This window comes from Clarias gariepinus, chromosome 27 (genome assembly GCF_024256425.1).
Source record: "Clarias gariepinus isolate MV-2021 ecotype Netherlands chromosome 27, CGAR_prim_01v2, whole genome shotgun sequence".
In the NCBI taxonomy this organism is placed as follows: Eukaryota; Metazoa; Chordata; class Actinopteri; order Siluriformes; family Clariidae; genus Clarias; species Clarias gariepinus.
The window spans coordinates 19503457-19522591 of NC_071126.1; the positions used below are offsets into that span (position 1 = coordinate 19503457).

General features: G+C 39.1%; 1 protein-coding gene across 1 annotated transcript in view; it reads left to right on the forward strand.

Moving 5' to 3' along the window:
• Positions 1 to 504: 504 nt before the first annotated feature.
• Positions 505 to 19135, forward strand: part of syndig1l (synapse differentiation inducing 1-like) — a 40131-nt gene continuing 21500 nt past the window's right edge. Inside the window, exons 1-2 of the mRNA XM_053488944.1 lie at positions 505 to 703; positions 11199 to 11867. Coding sequence (XP_053344919.1) covers positions 11355 to 11867 — 513 coding nt within the window. The 5' untranslated portion in view covers positions 505 to 703; positions 11199 to 11354. The remainder of the gene's footprint in view (positions 704 to 11198; positions 11868 to 19135) is intronic.

Below are 19135 nucleotides of genomic sequence, written 5' to 3' on the forward strand. Positions count from 1 at the left end.
TTCCATCACTGTAAGACACGTGCTTTAACTCAGATTCACATGCTGGAGGTTTTTTTTTTTTTTTAATTCCATCAGATTTGCAGGAGATGAATGGTTAATCTTGTGTAGACACACACACACACACACACACACACACTCGCCCTGACTGTAACCCCTGAGAAGTTGTACGGCAGTAATCCTGTATCTCCTCATGTCCGTGTCCGATCTCTCCGGTCTGATGTGACCTGGTCCGATCCGCCGCCTGGGTGTACAGCAGGTGGAGTCAGACACTCCGATCAGCTCGTGAATGAGCCTCCAATGAGCCGTGCACGACCGCGCGCGCTGTCTGATCATGGGCTATTAACCGAGCTGCTGCGTGCGTGCGTGCGTTCGTGCGCGCGTGTGCGTCCGTGCGTGTGTGTGTGTGTGCACGCGCACTGGTGAGACACACTCACACACACACGGAGCGCTGAGAGAGGAGAGCAGATCTTCCCGAGTGTCTCCTGCGGAAGACTGAAGACACACACACACACGCGCGCGCTCGCACCCATATGTTGATCTCAGGCTTATAACGCGCTGCTCTGTTGTTGTTGTTGTTGTTGTTTGTTTTATTTCCCCCCGGAGAGGAAACAATCGGATTTCTGATCAGCAGCGATGCTGAGTGGAGGAGATGGAGCTGTGAGAATTCCGCCCATCATCCGCCTGGGATGATCCGAGTGCCGAGGTGAGCTCCTTCCACTCCTTTATTCCTTTATTTTATTGTTTATTTATTTATTATGCTGCTGTTTTATTGTTGTTATTATTATTATTATTACTGAATGAATTACTGTAGAGGTTTGCGCTGAAAACAATTCCCTTAATGATAAAAGGCACAGATCAAAAGAAAAATGTACAAAAGAGTGTCCAGTGGCATGAAAGAAGTCCGGTTACATCTTCATTTCAATAGATATTTAATCCCTCATTCAACAGGACGGAGACACTTTTTTCCAGTCAACACTGCATGTGTCATCATTTCATTCCTCTACGCATGAATTCAGTTCAGTACTGTCTCTGTTCATTTTTCCTCTGTGTGTGTGTGTGTATTGGATTACTGTAGTTCATAAGTTCTCTTCCTTCCTGTCCTGTAAACGTCTTCAGAATCTCTTCCTCCCACCTCAAAAGCTGAACTAAATAATCATCGAATGTACATGCAATGAATAAAATTCTCAGAATCATGAAGAGAATTCAGAAACGTGTCGGTATGTGTGACAGTGTCCGTGTGGGCTGACAGGCGATTAATGTACAAGGATGATTAAAACCCTGCGCTCAACATATTCACAAGCTCGGTGTCACATAACCGCAACTACACAACTACTGAACATGATACAGTATCTCTGAATCCACTGTCGATTCTGATCATGTCGTAGACCTGACTAAGTATTCTGGGACTGATCTGACACTCTAGTGTGTGTGTGTGTGTGTGTGAAGATAAAAAAAAAAAAACAGAGGTGAATTTAGATAAAATAAAGTGGTGTGTGATGTGAAATATCTCTTAAATGTGTCTGATGTTAGAGGAAGATGTTTAGAGTTCATTGTTAGACTGGGGTTCAAACCTAACAACCTTTCAATGATAGAAACAAAAACCCAAGAACATAGAAAAATTTAAGTACTAACCGATGCTGTACACACAGTATTAGTGATTGTTTGATTGCGTAGACGCTGAGCCTGAAGTCTAAAATAATGCCCCAAGATTAGATTATACTCTTTAATCCTGATCTCATGAGAAAGTTGTCCACATCCGAATGAATTTGTTCGCTTAATGACTTCATTTGTAAAGGAGATGAACAAACGCTATCCTCGAACCTAACTATAACTTTAACCTCTGTAATATTTTTTGACCTACTGTAATATGTCCAAAATCTGGATTTGACCTCATGCACGTGTCTCAGTTCCACAGGGTTAGGATTACACATTAGAAACTTTTACCTTTTACTTTTTTTCAAAAGCAGTTGTTATTAGAAAACAGTATTAATTTAAACAAGCAATAATAATGGTATTTTTAATGAATGATTAATTTCATGTAAAATGAGAGAAAAAAATAGATTCAAACTCTAACTATGTCCCTAACTGTAAAGTTTTTTTTTTGTTATGTTTAACAGACAGAGTTAAAGCTGTAACTTTAAGATTTCCAACATGGAAAAGGAGTTGGCACCATTTCCCCTAATTCATTTTAATACAGAGAATAAAGTGAGGCTGGTGAGAAATGGACTGTTCATAGCTGTCATGACACAAGTGAGAACAAACTAAAGTATATACCACTATAAATGCGTAGAAACCTTTTCACTGGCTCACTGCTGAGGTACTGTATAAGAGAAATAAAACACTCAGGGACATAATACTATGGAAAAACAATTAATCAATAACCTCAGTAACAGTAACTGTTCTCCCTTAGCAGCATGGCTCAGAGTGTATTATACCGGTCGTCAATGCTTTTACACCTTATTTCAGTCTTATTTTAATTGGATATTAACATATATTGATGTTTGTTTATTAAAAGTCATTTAAATAAGTAAATGAATGTTGGTTTGTTTAGTAAACCCCCCTGTGAAGAGCTCTCAGTGGGATAAAACTCCATCCAAATCTTCCTGGGCCAAGCCTCCAACCCTGAGGGATTCACGTTAAGGTCTGATAAAATGGCCCGAGATCAGATCCACAGGGTTCCTAAGCTCCTAAGAAATCCAACAATGTTTGGATTTTAAAGTTTCACTTCTAATGAGATTTTTGAGTTCTTGCTCTTAGAAGACTTTCCTGTTAAGCTTTGACACTGAGGCAGGCGGGACATTTCCAGCTCTTGTTCTTGCGCCGAGATTATGCAGGCCGTCGTGCCGTGAGCCGTGCTTGTCTCTCAGCAGCACTAACGAAGCGTCATAATCAATGAGCACTGAAAGCATTTCCTCACACTTTTTTCCACCCTGCTCCAGTGTTCTGCAGTGTGAGAGTGAGACAGGAAAGATATTGACAGACTGGTCTTTAATTATTCATTGTCCAAAGCAGAGATCTCTCAATATTTTGTAAAGGAAAATCCAATAAAATGCATCGTTGATTGGCAGCAAAGGGACGTTATTAGGATGAGGTACGAGTTTGTCATAACGACAGGAAGGCTTGATGCTCAGAGACATAGCTGATTTCTTCCTCACGACCTTTAATTAGGTAGGTTAGGCTTCTTCTTCTCCTACTGTATTTCTACAGGAAATAGTCTTACTGTAAGTTGTTCCGCCAAGACCCTAAATGTAGAGCTCTGGTGGTTTTTGTGATGCGACATGCTAGGTGTAATATCTGTCCACTTCAAAAGGTAGTATTTTCAGAAAACAAATCAATACAATAAATACAATACAATGGGATTATTCTTAGTAGAATCTCTGTATCTTGTTCAGCAGTGAGGTAAGAATGGATCGAGAGATCGGCAGATGGACTCGTACACCATAATCAATCATGCAGACACTGTAGTAGTAAAAAGAGAGCTGAGTCAAAAGGCAGAGTTATTGACATACCGGTCAAACTGCATTCCAGCCCTAACCTATGATCAGGTCAATTCATATGGGCTTTCCTTCACAGAATGTGTTGGACATTCAAGAGGAGCTTGAAGAAGATTCACTGCTTCTCTTCATTAAAAGCAGCCATTTCCCGTGGGTCCAGGTAACTGTCTTGGATGTGCCCTTGGGGGGCACTTTGGGTATATCCAATAGATTGGAGAACCTGGGGCAGACCAAGGACTAGATGGAGAGAGATTATATTTCTCATCTGGCCTGGGTGTGAGGTCAGGGGTTCTTTGGTTAGACTTAGACTGTTGCCCAAAGGATGGATGGATGGATGGATGGATGGATGGATGGATAGATATGTAGGTGGATGGATAAATGGATTGCAAATTGCTAAATGGATGGATGGATGAATTGATGAATAGATGGACATGTAGATTGACAGACAGACAGTTGTTTAAATGGATGGATGGATGGATGTACAGGTACACATGTATGGTTAAATGGGTAGACAGATGGATGGACAGATGTTTAAATTGATGGATGGATGAATAGATGGATGGATGGATGGATGGATGGATGGATGAACAAATGGAAGGATGGTTAAGTGTATGGGCAACTGCATGGATGGACATATAAATGGACAGACAGATGGATGTTACATTAATAAATGGACAGATGTATGAACAAATGGAAAAATTGTTAAATGGATGGATGGATGGATGGATGGATCACAGGACAGAGGACAGATGGTTAAATGGATGGATGGATAAATAGATGAATGGATCGATGGATGAATGGATGGATGGATGGTTATGTGTATGGGCAACTGCATGGATGGACATATAAATGGACAGACAGATGGATGTTATATTAATAAATGGACAGATGTATGAATAAATGGAAGGATTGTTAGATGGATGGATGGATGGATGGATCAGAGGACAGATGGTTAAATGGATGGACAGATATATACAAATTGCTGGATAAATACAAATATACTGTATAAATATATTTACATGCTGAAATGAAACAACTAAGATTCTGGGAAAAGGAACCACTTTTTGGGGCTGAGGTTCCTCAAAGCATCTCAATTTAAGATCATATTACCTAGGAGAGGAAGTATTCAATGTGATTTTTAACAGTGCTGTTTAACAGTGAGGGTGGCATGGTGGTGTAGTGGTTAGCACAGTCATCTCACACCTCCAGGGTCTGGGTTCGATTCTCGCTTTGGGGTCTGTATGCATGGAGTTTGTGTGTTCTCCCCGTGCTTAGTGGGTTTCCTCCGGGTACTCTGGTTTCACAATCCAAACACATGCAGATTAGGCTAAATGCCATTCCCAAATTGCCAGGAGAGTGTGTGTGTGCCGTGTAATGGGTTGCCCCATGTTCAGGGTGTGCTCCACCTTATTTCCTTGGATAGGCTCCATGCCCCTGTGACCCTGTACAGGATAAACGGTAGAAGATGAATGAATGTTTTGTGCTACGATGCTTACGAGAAACTCAATTCACCCATAAATTATGTTCTATAAATAAAACACATCATCATTTGGATGTTTTAAAACACACTTTCATGCACACTTCATATTCTGCATTCTGGATTTGCAAAATCCCAGGAATGAAACCCATGACAAACTGATCACTGCATGGAGATGCAAATGTCCTGATCAGCATTAAGGTCTTTAACCGGCGTACAAATCTTAATCAGCAGCCGTGTAAAAGCTCTCAGCAGAACCAGTTACAGCCGTTTCATTATTAATTAATGCACCCAGGCACGCACAGCCCTCTTACACCGCTTAATAGATGGCTTTATACACAAAACACACATCTAATTGGACCATCGTGGTCAATATCTGGTTCCCAGAAGGATCACATGACCACATTAAAGTTAAGATGCAGTTAAAGTAAGTAATGCTTTTATATATATATTTTTTTTTTTTATTATTTATTTTTTTTATAACAAACCCGGTGTTGTTAGGAGTCTGCACTTGTTCAATCAAATCCCAGCACTGAGCCACATAGTTGGACCCTGGAGCCAGATGTTTAATCTGAAACTGCCTTGCTAGTAGCTTGCTCAGAATAAAAGCATCTGAGAAATGAAGGAATGGGGACAAAAAACTGAAGGATATTTTCCCCCCATGACTGGATACTAGTTTGCTGGTAATATGATGTTATGATTAGAGATGTATAGATACAGTATCATGCTCATGTCATCACTGTTGGGTGGAAAGATGGTCCAAAACCATTACTTTTCAGGAAATTAGAAAAAGTATATATAGTGCAGACAATTTAGGAACCCAGTTTAGTTTAGTGAGGTTTTGCGACCAACATAAAAAAAAAATAAATAAATAAATAAATAAGGGTCCAAAGATGATTGTTAGAGATTTCCCGTCAACAATTCGCAATCATTCTGCAATACCAACATCCAATACCAACACGATACTGTGTGATGCAGATCTATTCTTAGGTTAATAAATTGATGTCAGAAAATGACATCGATCTGGACGGGAAAGTGAGCGCAATGTGCCTTTTCACCAGCATGGCGGGTTTCATTGCTAGCCGCTTACCAACATAAACAGAGCAAAATAAAATGCTTTCTCTCTGATTAACGCTCCGCAGCTTCTTCATTTCATTCTCACTAATGGATTAGAAGACGTTTTTCCTGTATGCTCAGGGGCTGGTGCATCCCATCCTTACCTCAGACTGCTTGAGCTGGTCCTGAGCCCCGTCATTTCTTTATATTTCACGTCCAAAGCTCCAGACTTTCCTGTATGTTCAATGTTGTCTTGAGGAATTAGTTCTCCAGGCTTCATGAAGGACCTTTTTTTCCCGGGCCAGTCCCTGTACCTGAGCAGTTTCAGAGTTGTTTGTTAAGACACACTTAAGGGCATGACCCAGTGAGAAACAGGTGATCAGGCCGGAGGTTGGAACAGACGAGAGGGAAAATAAGCTCGCTGCTGAGGTTGTTATGTAAACAACTAGTTTTTAATTAGCATTTGTGATTGAAGTCACACTCTTTTCTTTTATTTCATTGATTATAAAGAAATGAGTGGGGGGGGGGGCTGAAGACTTTTGCATGGTACTGTACTGTACTGTACGTGCACCTTTGTTTTAGTAAAAATGCCATTTTTTCCGGTAGATGATTCATTTAAGAGAAAATAAAAATCGCAACACAACTACAGTGTGTAGTATCAGGACTGAGCACTCGGCTGAGATTGCAGCCCAGCATGCATCGGTTGTACTGGAAAAGAAAAGAGTAGGAAAAACTGATTCCCTCGCTCTTTGCTCTTACTGCTTTCATCTGCATTCGTTTGTTTTTAGAGGTACAACTCAATCTCTGACACCCTTTTTGGGCGGAATGTATTATTTATTTATTTTATTTTATTTGTTTCTTTTTTTTTTTTTTTATGGACCGAGCTTGGCACGTCTCATTTTTATTAATAACAAATCTCCGAAAGACACGACAGTGTTGAAAATGGAAATGAAGTCTGCTGTGACCTGCATAATACACCACCGGCACCACGCAGCGTTGACATGGTTTTGTTTTTGCTTCTTTTTTTTTTTCTCTCGCCTCTCAGGGCGGCTTCATTTACATCCCCGGGATACACGCACACTATTTACACTGACAATACAGAACACAAACAAGCTTATGAGAGGCTAAACATGCCGAAATTATTATAACAGGACTAACAAGGCACGGGGATTAGATCCAACAAATGCTGTTTATTCTGCTCTCGTCCACGTATACACTTAATAATATCAGGAGCAAATACTGTACTGTTGTTTTTTTTTTTTTTTTCATTCAACAAAGGCCATGAACAGAAAGTGTTCTCCATGTAGCACTACGTTTAATTTTCGTTCCTAAGGAGAGCAGGACTGGCAGCTGAGCTGCATGAAGAAACAATTGGGAGGAGATGATGGATCCGCAGTAGATGCTAAATACAGAATTCAGGTCAATACTCTACAGGATTCAATGCAGTGAAAAGAGAAGATGAAAAGAAGCGGAGGAAAACATGGACACTCTGGGTTCTGCGCACAGGCCCGTGAGTCACGCTGAGAGTTCAATCAAAACTCATCGGTCTGCTTCACCACACAGGCGCTAGGTGTAGGAAAAAAAACCCGAAACGTACTGGTATTAATTCTGAGTAGTGAGAGGTACAGTACGGTACGGTGGAAGAGGTCTGTCTCGGGAAAGTGAGGAAAATCAGCTGTGATGGTTTCATTGTATTGTGCAGCTACTTCCTCTGCTCAGTTAGCATTTCTTTACCCAGAAAGCACAAAAAAGGCGGTAATCATTTGACTAGGTAATTTCTGGACATTTCTACGTTGCAAAGCACTATATGACAATCTGTATTCATGGTCACGGGTGAATAGATGGACACATAGGGGGGGAGCCTATCCCAGGAGACTTAGGGCACGGGGAGGGGGTACACTGTGGACGGGGTGCCAATCCACTGCAGGGCGCAATTATTTGTGAACGCTAAACTGCATGTCTTTGGACTGTGGGAGAAAACTCACCAAGTACGAGGAGAACATGCACACTCCATGGACACAGAGCCTGAGGCGGGAATCGAACCTGGACCCTGCAGGTGCGAGGCGACAGCGCTAACCACTGCTGCCAGATACGTTTCTATAAATTAAATAAATAAATAAGTGAATAAATAAATATTTTTAAATATTTTAAACTTTCCTAACATGCAGCCCTACTGCATTTGTTAAAAAGAATTAAAACTAATATTCTTGTTACAAACCATTTAGTAGACACAGAGAAAATGATACTTGCACGCATATGCACGTGTTAATACTCATGTTGCAGTTCATGTATCGCGACACTGACTGCAAGATTATTACATTTTTTTTTTTAATGAATTTTTATTTATACGTGTTAGCATTCGAGGCGGTAAAGTGTTGCAGTTCCTCCATGATCCTGCAGGTGGTGCATTCTAAACCATGTTATGAGCAAATGGTTTACTAAGTTTGTTTAGAGTTGTTACAAAATCTTTAAATGAATATAATATCAAATCAGGATAAGGATAATACTGTATAGAATCGTGATATAAATCAAATTGGTATCAACCTGAGTATCGTGATGGTATTATCGGGAGTATCGGGTGTTATTTCCATGCCTATTATTTAGTATTAATTAAATATTTATATTTAAAAAATATTGTTTATTATAAAGGATAATGTTTGTCCATTTGCCTAAAGGGTGCCAATAAATCTGGAGCCATCTTTCATATAATATAATAATGAAACAACAAACGAAGCAAACATTTATTTATTTGTTTGTTTGTTTGTTTGTTTAAAGACAATGTGGATAAAGTGGGCGTGAGTACAGGTTGGGATTTCGGGTTTCATATAAAAATTTCACGTCCAGACCCTGAGTTACAGATAACAGGCAGGAGAACTGGCAGCCCGCTGACTGAGTTATGAACGTTGGCGTAGTCAATGATTACCTGTCATTTTTATTTTACCTTTCCTCTTGTTTGAGCGGCGCAAAGCCGAACAAACCTTCGAGATCAGTTAAAGCGGCGAGATGAGTTTTGAACAGCTGGCTCTGGTGTTTAATTAAGATGTCCTCCCTCGCAATTCTCCCCACATACACAGAGAGGATGTTATCAGAGATCCGGTTCGGGACGACAGAAGTGATTTAATTGAAATCTGGATAATGATGATGATGATGATGATGATGATGATGATTACAGTAATCCGGATATGTAGACACATTCGGAGTGAACCTGTGTTTTGGAGTGTGTGACTCTGCGTGATTACGGGGTGATATCTGAAAATTTGGTTCATTATTAATATTATTTATTTTAACACGTGGGATTAAAATTAAAAGGGTGATGTGTACTGTGAGGAGAGACTGCAGTGACTGGAGGCTTCCATCTGCTCGCTAACACCATCACGCCCAGCATGGAATAAAACACTCGTCCTGTCGTAGGAAATAATTCACGTGATAAAGAACGGTAGCTGTTACACTTCCTGTCCTAAATGTGGTTGATTTTTTTTTCTTACACCAGCATGTCCCTGTGTGTTTCGTTCCTCTTGATATCACAAGAATCGGGCAACAATTTCAGCTTTTTTCTTCACTTAAATTTGCTGTGTCATGCTTCTATACATATTTAGTTCAATTTAATGCTGTGGAATGTCAGAGAATCTTAACATCATGTTAGGTCCTGTTCATGCATACAGTATGTTATAGCTGATAACTAAATTAAACACTTTTAAACACATTTTAAAAAGCATAAACCCCTCTGAAATGTTGAAAAAAATTATATATATAAAAATATATATATATATATACACTCTAAGATTTAATTAGATCTGACACGCCCATCGCTCTGGAATAGGGTCAGTCTGGACCCATCAGGTCACATGACCTTTTTCCATCGCTACAAAGTCCAATCTTTACGCTTCAAAGCAAATGGAAGTGTTTGTTTTTTTCTCCCCCGATGAGTCTCACTAACAGGTTGGTTTCTTATGGACACACAGCTGTTTAGTCTCAATCCTGTGAGTTCTCATCAGTGTGTGTGTGTGTACGTGTGTGTATGGAAATGTTCTCACTTTCACTATTAAACATAACTTTGGTTTTCACTGTTATTATAATTTTTTTCCATGCAACTTCAGCAAGTGTTTAAGTCTCAATTCAGTTTTTTTCCAACCATATTTCTTACATGAAGTCGAGAGTTCAGGTGTTGTTAAAGCATTTCTTAACCCAATAACCTAGAAATGTAAACTTTTATTCGTTGTTTTCTTTGCCTGGTGAAGCCCAATAAATTGACCCTTTTGAATTTTTCAAAGCATTTTAGTTGAGTATACAGTATATCTATTTTAATAACAGTGGAGACTCCATTCATGCATGCTAAGTCATTATATCTACCATTATTATTACAAATGATAAATAATACTCTTACTGCTTTTGTCCTTTTTCCTTATATTAACTGCCCCTTGTTGCCCAGTTCTGCAGTTCTCTGGAGGGGCGTGGCTCAGGGGTAGCTAATTTACATTCACACTGGAACAGCATGTTTGCTAGAGCAGTGTAATAAATAAAGTACAAATCATACAAGAAAATGGAGTGTGAAGTATGTCAAAAAAAAAAAAAAGAATTATCTGAGACGCAATGTATTGGTATTAACAGACACACACATTCTTTAACCAGAGTTAACTTGTTAAAGAAATTGTAAAAAAAAAAACCTTAAAAAAAATCATATATATATATATATATTAATGCTTTGGGAATGCCAACTGCTTATTGGCATTAAAGAAATTGTAAAATAACCCTTAAAAAAAAAAAATATATATATATATATATATATATATATATATATATATATATATATATATATATAATAATGCTCTGAGAATGCCAACTGCTTGATTTTTTTTTTTATTATAACGTATATTGGTATTATTTTAAAACTATAAATGTTTACCCTCCCCACCCAACATCATCATATTTAAACCAAATTGTCTAAGTCTCCACATGGTAAAATGTTTGAGTTCCCCTTCAGGACATCAGTATGCGCTCCGATGTGTTCAGCTGCTTTTAGAGCAGAATTTCCTCTTTGCATCTTGACATACTTACTGTAGCACTGTGTACTTTCTCTCCCTCAGCTGTCTTGGCAGCCATCTCTTATTAAAAGTCTTTACTGCATGTGTTCAATAACCCATTTCTTCCTCCTGCTCTCTCGCTTCCCTCAGCTCATGGCCTGTTGAACACCATTAGCCCTCGTCACTTCGGTCCAGGCAAGGTCATCGCTTCCTTCATTCTTCCAATCCCCACATCCCCCATCGCCTCCTTCTTCAGCCGTGAGTGTAAGACAGGCACGTACTTCCTTCTGGAAGTCAGGGTGTACCATGGAAAGCCTGAGCGAGCTGCAGAACCCTCTGCTGGACAAGAATAGCAAGCACGTGGTCAAGGCCGACTACGGCTACAGGAGTGACTTCCCGAGCAGCCAGTACCAGGAGAACATCATCAACTACTTCGTGACCAGCAGTGGAGGCAGAGGTGGTGGAGGTGGAGGTGGAGGTGGTGGAGGAGGCGGTGGAGGAGGTGTTGGCGGTCAGGTTGGGGTCACGGCTACAAACGGTAAAGCTAAAGCTCAGCTACTGGATGCAACTTCGCTCCACCTAGCAGTGGAAGCGTTTTACAAGCCCAACTTCATCCTCTACAAAGACGACGTCACCGTCAAAGCCAAGGACTACAAAAGCGAGTGCTGCGAGACTACCTTCACTGAAAAGAAAGAGAAAGAGGTGTGTGTGGAGACGCCCAGTGCTGAAGATCCCCAGGCTAAACTCTCAGATGAAAACGAGGTGAAGATCCAGACGGTGTCCTATGAAGTGGAGGAGGAGGAATACGTCGAGTATGAGGTAAAAATTCAATGCATTTTATGCAAGTTGCGTAGAGTTGATGAGCATGAAGTAAGGGGCATGCGTGTTACCAGGACACGCCCATTAGTATACGCACCGTAGATTAGCTGCATGTTTGACAACCACAGATCAGGAATAATTTACTCAAAAATAATCTACATATTGCCCTCTTGTTGCTATGGAGATGACCTGTCACTATGCAGCCTGCTTCTAGGCATAAATCTTCAATGTATGAATTAAATAAAAAAATAATAATAATCATAATTCTACAAAGCGAATCTCTGCGGATTTGTGAACGGATTAAACACCTCTCACACATCACCATCTTCTGCGATAGGAATAAGGTAGTGTTCAAGAATAACCTGCACATCCTGTGCACCAGCTATTTCAGGTGGAGCGATGCACTATATTTGTGTCACATACTTTCCACCTGCTGCAGGATTCTGTGGAATAATAAAACCAAAGAACAGCTTGTCAGCATCTCAAACACCTCCAGCTGATTTCTCAGGAGCAGCATTTGTCCTGACTTACTATGCGCTTTAATTAGAGCGTGAGAACCTTCGATGCAACAGCTTGCAGATTCAGGCGTGTTTATTGGAAATATAACGGCGTTAATTAGAAAATATGTTCTCTCATACTTTCTACCCTTACAACCATGTGTCTGGTACAAACTGCGCAGTCTGAGAGAGAGAGAGGATCTGGATCAGTGGACTTTATCCAGCAGATTTGCAAAAATTTTGATGAACTTAATCCTTCTGTAATTTGGCTCGAAAGACTATGTAATGTTTTCAGCATTTTTCCCCCCCTAATTTGAATGTGTCTTAACTGAGTAAAGGAAAATATGTCATTTTTAATAATTTTTAATTATACTGGGCATGAAATTTATTTTTAAAGTCTCAGTGTTAGCCTGTATTTAATTTTCTTATTTCAATCAAAGTTTCATGTCCTTATTCTCTTTTAGATAAACCATGAAAACCTAAAGTGCGCAGTTTTTCTCATTTTAGCCCCAAATTTTTATTACATCCAGAATAAAGTGCATTACAGTGGAATGTCTTGACCAGCTTATGTGCGAAAATGATTCCTCGTGAACCCAGAACCACTATTTCACAATCTGAGTCCGGGAGGAGAAACTCCACGGATGTGATGACCTGGTGATTCAGTACATTCAGGTGGTCAGCTGACTTCATTTTATTGTCCCATAACGTTACTGAGTCTCGACCTGAGTAACTGATCAACCCCAGATCATAACACTGTCTCCAGAGGCTTGTACAGTGGACACTATGCATGATGGGAGCATCGCTTCATGTCCTTCCCTTCTCACCCTGACACGCCCATCACTCTGGAATAGACTCAGTCTGGACTCATCAGGTCACATGACCTTTTTCCATCACTCCAAAGACCAATGTTTATGATTTCTAGCAAACTCAAGCCTTTTTACTGATGAGTTTTAGTAACAAGTTGTTTTCTTATAGACACACAGCTGTTTAGTTCTAATCATATTATGTGTATGTGTGTGTGTGTGTATGGAAATTCTTTTACTTTTACTATTAATTATAGCTCAAATTTCTACTGTTCATTTATTTGTGAAGTATTCCTGCGGGTTTTAATGAGTATTAGACAGTTATTAACCCAATTCCAGTCATTTTTAACAATATTCGTAGTTGTTGTCTTTGCTTGATACAGATCAATCATTTTACTAAATTTTTAAAGCATTGACATTTTGTGGCCAGGCTTTGTTTGTATTTTACTGTTAGCTACAGTAGCTAAGGCTAATGCTTTGATACACATTACTAAAACCATAAACCATTCTCCATGGTAAGGTCACTGTATCAGCAAATCATTCAAGTTGGAAGTAAAGACAAGAGTACTTGTTGAGGTTTACTGATGTGAGGCGGTAACGAGTAGGCGTGGCTTCCCAGAGGTCAGGCAATGACATTCCAGATCAATATTTTGATTGGCTCAGCTGTGGGTGAAAATACGGAAACATCTTAGAAATGCACCGAGGAAGAAATCAAGACTTCTTAACGAGTGTGTAATGAGTTTATATACACTGAGTAAATGAGGAAGTAAGGAGGCTCATGGAAGCAGTGTTGTATTCTGGTGGTGGCGACCTCTGGTGGTGTGGGGTGGAATTGTCAGGCCATAGGTTTGTTAGGTTTGTTAAAGCCTGAGATGAATCTGTTGCTTGAGATGTAACGTACCAGTCTAACTTTTGGTCTGAGTTTCTTAAGATTCTGTCTGGGTGAAGAGAAGATTTAAGATCAAGGTTTTAAATGTTCAGCTACCTAAAACGACATACTATATTAACATAGATAGAATATATCTATCAAAATCATTTTAATCTCATTAAACAAAATATAAAATGTATAACTCGGCACAGAAATCAATTTTAATGCCACATTATTATGATAAATGCATTTCTGGTCTGTTTTTCTGGTACGCGTTCTCCAAGGTCAAGGGCGCCACATTTCTGTGTTTGAATTCAGATAAACAACAAATCTCTCTCCTTCTGAACATTTCACTGTAGAAAATACATTAAAGCGTATAATAGATGTTTCTGGGAGATTCAGTTTATTAATCACACTGCATGTCGCTGGCTAATGCTTGTAATAATTCATGCTAATGTTTTATGACATTAGGTACAATATTATCTTTCTGCATTACTAAACACTTCGTAATGCACCGGGATGTTTACATGGTTAGATGTCAGCCTGAGACTTTAGTTATTTATTTTCAATATTAATAATAATAATAATAATAATAATAATAAATCAATCATTTAGTTTAAATTTAAATTAAAACTTCCCTACTTGTGCTTTGTGCAAGTCATTTTTAACTGTGTAACACAGAGGTCATGTTTTTTTTTTCAGACAGTAAAAACGTTTCAGCTAAAACTTGCTTGTTACCTGCTGATTATGCGAGTGTGAGATGTGCCTCATCAACACGACGCTTCAGTCCCCTCTATCGCAGGTTGATCAGGTGATGAAATGCAGCTTCTAATGAGGACGGTGTGTCTCTGTGTGTGCGTGCGCGCGTGTGTGTGTGTATGTGTGTGAGATGTTATTTCATGTCGTGTCCCTGAATATCAGGATGTCGAGGAGCAGAGATTCATCACACGAGCCTGGACAAGACCAGATCTCATCTTTGAATAGTCCGTGCATGAGATTCGTGACTTCGTTGATATTCACTCCATCCAGATTGTGAAAAATGAGCTGATGAATGAATGCATGGCTGGCTGGAGCTTGAGATCCGGTCTGATGGTCTAATCACTACTGCAAATCATGACCTTTAGTATGACTGTATATTGAGGGGGGAAAAAATGAAATTGACTAAACCACAGATGTCCAAGCTCACAAATAAGATTTTTTAATATGATTTAGATAAAAGATGAATGAAAGTGCGGTTTAATCAGTGCAGTGCAAAATACACCAAGTACAGTACTGTTAAGCAATCTTTTGCTATTTTATCTTCTGAAATTAAATAAGAACAAATTGCTAACATGCTACTAAAGATACAATTAAAAAATTGGATGTTTGTGTAAGAAACTTAGCAGCGACCTCATTTCCCCTCTCGTCCCATTCCAACCACTCAGCATCAGCACCGGTCTGATCATCTGTCATCATCTGCGTTAGATGTTTGTTTTTTTTGCTTCATTCCTCTGAAACTGCTTCGGTACAGGGACTGGACTGAAAAATGAGAGACAAAAAAGTCCTTCGAGAAGCCTGGAGAGCTATTCCTCAATATTACATAAAAAAAAAACAAAAGTCTGGCTTGTATGAAGAAATGAGGGGGGTCAAGACTTTTGCTCAGTACTCGACAAAAACAAGAACAAGTTGATAAATGCAGGAATGCAAAAAACAAGTCATGAGCTCGACAAACGCTAGAAGAAGTGCGCTACCAGACAGAACGTAACGTAAATACCCATCCTCATTAGATGCGAATGTGACTCAGGTGTTTGTGATCTCGTGAACTGCAGGGGATGATGGGTAAAGACGTCCCGACGACGCATCCTTTTATAAAACACCGGCTTCTGAGTTTCATTCCCATTCTGGCCTTAAAAGCCTCAGTGAAATGATTTGCGAGGTAATATCGCCCCTAACGTCAGACAACATCTGACGACTCTAAAGTTTATTAACAGACTGGATGTAGACGCAGGCAGTCTGGCTGTATTAATTAACTGAACCTGGAGTCATGGTCAGCTCACAGCTGAGCCGTACTCTGGATCCTATTTATTCCCTTTGTAGAAAGTTTCCAGTGTCACCAAAGCCACTTCTTAACCTTTTAAACCTCAATTTAAAGCTTTCTTTCGAGTCTTTAACAAGATCTCCGATTTCTGCCTAAGCGAGAGATGAAAAAGTAATAATTCAGAAAAAGATGTATAGATGGCCTAATGGGAAAAAAAAAAGCCTTGGAGAAAAGCTGCAGGACTTTGCAGACGTGGTGCATTCTCACCTTGCGTTCACACTAGCAGGCGTCATGTCACATGTGCTATATACAGTATAAAGAGGTGACAGAAAGTTTTCATTTCCGTTCAAGTTTTCCACATTTTGTTATGTTTCACACTTTTTTTCTCATCGTTTAACACACAATATACTGTACCACGATAACAATGTAAAAACAGGTGTTTTGTTAATTTATAAAAAGCAGGTAGGTGTGTAGACGAAGCCATGGGACATTACATCAGACATATATATATATATATGTTACAATATACAATATATACAATAATCAAAGATATATTGCGTGTACTTATCAGCACTTAGGCTGTAGATTTGATTTGAATTTAGTTGAACACAAGACAAATCTTCATCAGTAGTGAACCTTCGTCCTCGTAGTTCTGCTCTTAGGGGACCAGACAGGTGAGAGTCTGATGGAGTGAGATCAGGACTATAGGGAGGACGCCTTAACACTTCCAAATAAAGTTGTTCCAGAGTGTCGACAGTGTGTGCAGAAGTGTGAGGACATGCGTCGTTAGGCAAGATCACGACGTCCTTGGATAGCGGTCCTCTGCGTTTAATCTGACGTTAAGCATACACATACAGGGTGCTGATTCACTCGAAAGAGGCCCTGAATATTCTGGATTAACATGTTAGCTTTGTACATTGTTTTATTTAGATTGCATCGTCCTAGCGAGAGTTATACAGAATATTCGGGCCCTCGTTTAAGTGTATGTGAACTACATAAATTCCCAACTATGTGTGTATTACCTGCGATTAATTGCCTGCTTTTTAAATAATCATTCATTATTAAATGATTGCGCAGGTCAGAATTGCAATTTTGATGTTTATGCGATTAATTGTGTTGCTAGTCTATAATGACAGTTATGTTATTATTACTAGTTACTTTTCAGTGGATGTAATATATTACTATTACTTATTACTTTTCCATAACAGTAATATATTACTTGGAGCTATGGGGGTGTTTGTGGCTATTGAAAAGATCAGAGGCTGAGTCTTGCCTGGAGATTGTCTTTTTTTGTAGGAAATTCAGCATCAGTAGGTTAGGGATAGATGTACCTTTATAATAAATAGAAACAAAAATAATACAGTGGTGGTCAAAAGTACTGAGATCAAAGTGAAATTTAGATGATAAGAATAATTTGTGATTTTATGCAGTGACAGTTGCTGATGTTGTAACTTCTTCATTCTTAAAAAAACCTGCTGGATCCAACTGGGCGTTCGAGTTTTAGACTTTTTTCTTTTTTTTAAAGAGGTGGATCTCGGCTTCTAAAAGTAGAAGGCCACATATTAGTTCCATCCATTACCTAAACTAGCAGATCCTAATTAGCACAACTCATCAGCCAGATAGACGAGAACTAATTAGTGACATCATCTGATGTATGAACAGGGAGAACTATAATACATGACATATGTTGTCTTAATACTTTTACCAGCACTGTATTATCCCTCTCTCTCTCTCTCTCTCTCTATCCCACTAAACCAGCTTATACTAAGATGCCACAGTTTATAAACTGCAATATGGCTAAACCTCTGAATCTTATCCCTTTTTTTCTGTCACGACACAGATGCTTTCTTTCTTTTTTATCTCTACATTCTTAAATCTACTGTTGCTGCTGGTTTTGTTCCTTTACTGTCAAATTAGTCAACATGCTTTTGGCAATACTGTTTCATACTGTGACGATGCCAGTGAAGCCTATTTTAACTGAACCGAAGTGAACTGAACTTGACAGTCACTTTACCTTGACTTTTTTTTTTAGCCCAGAATGTTTTTTATGAAGCTTTTCTTGACGTCTGGGTGCGGGAGTCTTCCAGCTTTGTGTCTTCCACTTAATTCATCAGTGGTGATTGCATGTCTGTCTGATACTTTGCTATAAAACACCTCTGTCGCAAGATGGAAAGGGGCCAAGATTAAAATATTCAGGGCTAAATCTTCGGACCTAATGACACCACTGACTATGACTACTTACTATCTATAACTTTATTTTATGTATTACTTTTACACAAGTGCAGTTGCCCTATTCAGATTGATTCACACAAGTAAACACATGAAAATAAGCAAAGATCTCAAGATGCTTCTTCCATCGTTTGTAATTAGTTCAAAGAATTAATAATTCTGCCGCCATTTGTAATGATTTATTACTAAATACTAGCACCAGCAAAAGCTGAAAATAAATAAGTACCTCACATGTGTGATGATGTCACAATAGATTAGATGTAGAATGCATATACCTTAATAAATGTAATAATGTTATTAAATAGTGATTTCGATCATACAATATCAGGGGTAAAAGTAGTTTTAAATGTGAGGTTAAATCTCAAATAACGTTAAATGGAAAGCTAGTGCACTATGTAGGGCATACAATCATTTATTCCACACATGGAGTAGTGCCCTTGATCAGCGGTTAGTGAGGGACATTGGGATTCAGCATTGTGTTAGAAGTTAGTTAGCTTTGTAAGTCACGTTAGCTAAGAACAGAACACCAGGGACGGTTCAGAAGGCGATTCAGAACGACTTAGAAGTGATCACTGCAGAGACAGCGTGTTGTTTAAGACGACATAACGTTTTTAGATGTGTGTTGTTGCTGAAATGCTTCTGTGGCTGGTTGTGAATGTGGGTTTTGGCAGGCAGCTGCTCTCTCCTCATTACTGCACTACTTTTACCCATGTACAGAATGTAAGATGAAATAGTCCACAATTTATATGCAGAATTTATGTTCTTTATATACTGTACATATAAATGTGCCCTTGACTTCATTCACACAGAATGTAACTGCAGACACACAAATGCATTTAAAAAAAAAATGTACA